General features: G+C 42.4%; 1 protein-coding gene across 5 annotated transcripts in view; it reads right to left on the bottom strand.

The window, feature by feature from the left end:
- Positions 1-4,222, bottom strand: part of PCDH9 (protocadherin 9) — a 671,733-nt gene extending 667,511 nt beyond the window's left edge. For 4 of the 5 annotated variants that reach the window (XM_041396273.1, XM_041396274.1, XM_041396275.1 and 1 more), the window contains exon 1: positions 1,187-4,222. In XM_041396273.1, the coding sequence (XP_041252207.1) occupies positions 1,187-4,222 (3,036 nt within the window). Of the gene's footprint in view, positions 1-1,178 lie in introns of all 5 variants that reach the window. The other variant, XM_041396272.1, reaches the window with a different exon arrangement.
- Between the last annotated feature and the right edge of the window lie 320 nt (positions 4,223-4,542).

Genomic DNA, 4,542 nt, shown 5'->3' with positions numbered 1-4,542 from the left:
CGGGCCCCTCAGCCTCCGCAGGGCTGGCGCGGGGCCAGCGCGCGCCGCGCGGTGCCTTGGCGCCACCTACGGGCCGCGCGCGCGCGCGCTCCCGCGGCGCCCGCAAGAAGGGCGCCCGGAAAATAAATTAAGACAGCACCGCATTTAAATCTTTATTAGCAAGGAGTTATTAGACCTAAGGAGAGGAAAAAAAAAAAAAAAAAAGACACCTAATGCTGGATTTGGTTGAAATATGAGTCTCTCAGCTTCCTAATCCCTCTTCATATGGCGCGTTTTACAGTTTAAAATGAGATATGTCAGATCACTTATGCATTAATAAGATGAGAAAATATTTACAATGGGCTGACTTTTTTTTTTTTTCTGCATAATTCAGATGTATTCAAAGAACGCATTCCTTTCAAAAGTATGCTTTGGCTGTTTATCAAAATATGCAGCAAACCGTCTATGTGATACCAACTTTCATCTATTACAAAATCATGTTGAACTCAAACAAGAGGAAGACTTATGTATGGCTTAGTTATATCCTACCAATAAACCATGTGCTTCACTGAAGAAGTAGCTTGGAAATTTGGCTGTCTTTGTTAGGGAAAAAAAAAAAAAATTAACCCTTTTAGTAACACTAATTTAGGAAGGTTCCGAATCAGCTCGAACGGCAAAAGAAATTCAAGCCAACTCACTTAGAAATTTGAAACAATGTACATATCCCTTCAACCTTGAAACAGTCAAACTTCTGACTGAAATTTGGCACATATGGAAACAGTTCTTCAATAAGTTTTACAATTGGACAGTTAAATACTGGGGAGAAAAAAAAAAGTATTTTTTTCAGTTTTGCTTATGCACATGCATGTGCACATGTGCAGAAACATAAATGTCCTCTAACAATCAAAATTCTTCAAAACCCAAAGTATTAGAGGCATTTTGCAAACACATGGTTAAGCCCCAGGTAAATGATAAAGAGGTCAAGGTTTTTGTTTGTTTGTTCTTGTTTTTGGTGTTTGGTTTAGGTGGTTTTTTTGTTCCCCCCATAATGTTAACTAAATTAAATTAGCATTAAACAAAAAAAAAAAAAAAAAAAAAACAACAAAAAAAAAACCCCAAAAAAACTCACAACACAGTGGCACTTTTAATACTGGTTGATCGGGCACTTGTATGCAGTACTTATAGACCAGTAAAAGTGCTCGTTTACCTGTCTGGTGTGTAAGGGGCCCTTTGTCTTGAAGCCTCCTTGGGAACTGCACTCTGAGGCACTGAAGTGATCTGAACTAGTGGAAGAGCGTTTGGAAAGGGTGTCACAACCACCAACAAAGGTGTTGTCCAACGGGAGTTCCTGAATCACATGGTGCTTTTTCACTGAAACTGGAGTGTCAGGTTTGAGATGAAAAGCAGACTGCGGAGAGGCAGATTTGTAATGCTTGGCAAGATCAGGACTGTTAGGCTTAAAGGTTGATGGTGGTGCTGTGCCCCAATCAAATCTTCCTATACTTTGCTCCTCCAGCTCTGCTGGAAGGCTTATTGTCCCGTTGATAGGTTCATGAACTGCATCATCAGGTTTGGACTCCTCAATGGTCACAAAGTTCAAAAGGGAGCTCTTTGGAGATTTCCTTTTCTTCCTTTTCTTTTTCTTATTTTGCTTGTTTTCCTGATTGGGAGACATCCACTCAGCACCTTGCTTGCTCCTCTGGGCAGCTTTGAATCTGGATGCATGTCGACAGCGAACAAGAACCGTGACAAATATCACCACTATGACAACCATGGCACCTGCCACAATAGCAATCATGATTGTGAGATAGTCCTCATTTTGGTAGGGTTGGCTGCTGTCCCCTATGTTCCGATCCAAAGGTGTTTCCATAGTCCTGCGTATCAAGTCATAAATATAAGAGGCATTTCCAGCAGTATCATTTACATATAAAAATACAAGCACAAGAGTATGCAGGGATTTGGGATAACCCAAATCACTTATGTTGACAACTAAGCGATGCAGGCCTATGTCATTAGGAGTTGGTTTTTCTTCCAGAGTGATATTACCTGTCACGGGATCAATCCGAAACAAACCCTTGTTATTGCCGCTTACAATCGTGTACTTCAGCTCAGCGTTCATGCCAGTGTCAATATCCACAGCAAAGACTTCAGCTACCACCGATCCTGGAATGGCTGAGAGTGGCACTAGCTTAAAAGAAGTATTAGAAGGTGGGTAGATGACAACAGGACTGTTATCATTAACATCCATCACGTTTATTGTTACTTTTGCTGTAGAAGAGCGAGGAGGTTGCCCTCCATCCACTGCCTTAACATCAAAGGTGTAAGAGCTCTGCTGTTCTCGATCAAAAGAAACGTTGGACTTTATAACTCCAGAGTACGGATCAAGCACAAAGTTTTCATTGTCATTCAGGATGGAAAGGGTCACTGCTTTATTTTCCCCAGCATCTGCATCAGTCACTGTGATCACCCCCACCGTGCTATACTTTGGTAAGTTCTCTGATACGAAAAACTGGAAATGATTATGGGTAAATTTGGGACTGTTGTCATTTTCGTCCAACACAGTAACAATTACAGCCGCTTGACTCTGCAAAGGAGGGGTGCCGTTATCTCGGGCTGTAACAGTGAAAATGAAACGTTCCTGCTCTTCTCTGTCAAAAACTCTGGAGGCTGTCAAAACTCCTGTCTTTCGATCCAGATCGAAAAAGGAGGCATTAGGACCAAGCTGATAAACAATGTCTGCATTTTTCCCACTGTCTTCATCTGTGGCACTAATAGTTGTTAAGTATAGACCACGCCGGTTGTTTTCAGAAACTGACAGCTCAATTACAGGCTGGCTGAAAATCGGAGGGTTGTCATTTTCATCCTCCAGCTTAACTCTTACCAGGGCAGTCTGGTTCAAACTGGGCTTGCCAGAATCAGAAGCCACAATTTTAAAGCTGAATTCTTTGGTGCCCTCATAGTCCAACAAGGAAGAGGTCTCTAACAAATACTGGTTGTCGTAAACTGCTTTCAAGTGGAAGGGGACCTCTCTCTCAATGAAACAGATCACTTTGCCATTCACATCAGTGTCCTTATCTGAAACCGTAATTAGGGCAATCTTTGTATTGATGGGATCTTTCTCAGATAAGTACACTGTGCCATTGATGGGACTTATTATGTACCTGAGGTCTATGTTAGGAGGGTTATCATTTACATCAGTGACATTGATGGTGACAGTCGCCCGGGCTGGTGTAGAGCTACCATCACTAGCCAGCACTGTCACTTTGTGAATAGCAGTCTCTTCTCGATCTAAGGACCTCTGAACTGTAATCAGCCCTGTGGTGTTGTTTAAAGCAAAAAATCTTTTGGTTGCAGGGGCGACTTGGGCACCAAAAATATATCTGATTTCTGCATTGCTTCCTATATCAGCATCTGTAGCATGAAGCTGAATTACAGAGGTGCCTACAGGGGCATTCTCTGGTATATGGACCTCTACTTGACTCTCTTTAAAGACTGGCCTGTTATCATTGACATCACTTACTGTGACTTGCAGGATAGCTGTGCTGGATTTCTGGGGGGTACCTCCATCCTCCACTTTGATTTTCATCACGTAGGTGTCCTTTTGCTCTCTGTCCAAGTTCTGCTGTACAATCAGCTGAGGCCATTTCTCCCCTTCTGGAGTTTCTACAATATCCAGTCCAAAGACACTCTGCCCATTTAACAGCTCATAGTGCTGCACACCATTGAAACCTGTGTCAGGATCTGTTGCTGATGGGATTGGAAAGCGACTGTTGATCAGAGTGTTTTCTGGGATGGAGATATTGATGACAGGGGATGGAAACATAGGTGCATTGTCATTAGTATCCTTTACAATGATTTTTATTTTGATCAGCCTAAAAAAGTCATTGGGGAGAATCACCACTTCAAGTTCAAAGAAACACTCATTCTCTTCTGCATAGGAAGCTCCAGCACATAGTTTTTCTCTGTCTATTCTGTTAGATGTTGTAAAGATTTCCCCCGTGTTACTGGACACTTTGACCAGAGGTGCATCCCCTGCTTTAGACACCAGTCTGTAGACAAGGCTGGCACTGGTCCCTGTGGCAGCATTGATATGAGAAATGTTCAGGTCCTTTGGTATGTTCCCTATGGGCACGTTTTCAGGCAGCTCCTCTCTAATAGTGTAAATAAGTTCTTGAGCTATAGCAGAATCCAGCCTTAAACAGGCAATCAAAGCGGCCAACAGGTAAAAATCCCTCAGGTCCATGATAATGTTTTTATTCTCTTTCCACGGATTTTAGGATTTAAAGGTTTCCAGAGAGGAATGATGCACGATTTGCAAGAGGAGGCATGCATGGACTGCAGGATGCATTACATCTCATTTCTTATTTGGAGACATCACTGTCAACACAACCACACAAAACAGCATTATTGTTTTTTTTAGGCATGATAAATCCACAATCTCCAACTACTACTTGTTTTTGCAATGCACGCTTTCAGCAGTACATTTTCTTACTGCTCCCTTTTACAAGGAAGCCCTCTGGACAAATGCACCAATATCCCATCAGCTGCATTTGCTCAGAGCAC

This window comes from Onychostruthus taczanowskii, unplaced genomic scaffold (assembly GCF_017590055.1).
Source record: "Onychostruthus taczanowskii isolate IOZ18803 unplaced genomic scaffold, ASM1759005v1 scaffold128, whole genome shotgun sequence".
Taxonomy (NCBI): Eukaryota; Metazoa; Chordata; class Aves; order Passeriformes; family Passeridae; genus Onychostruthus; species Onychostruthus taczanowskii.
This window is presented reverse-complemented; position numbering and strand designations above follow the sequence as displayed.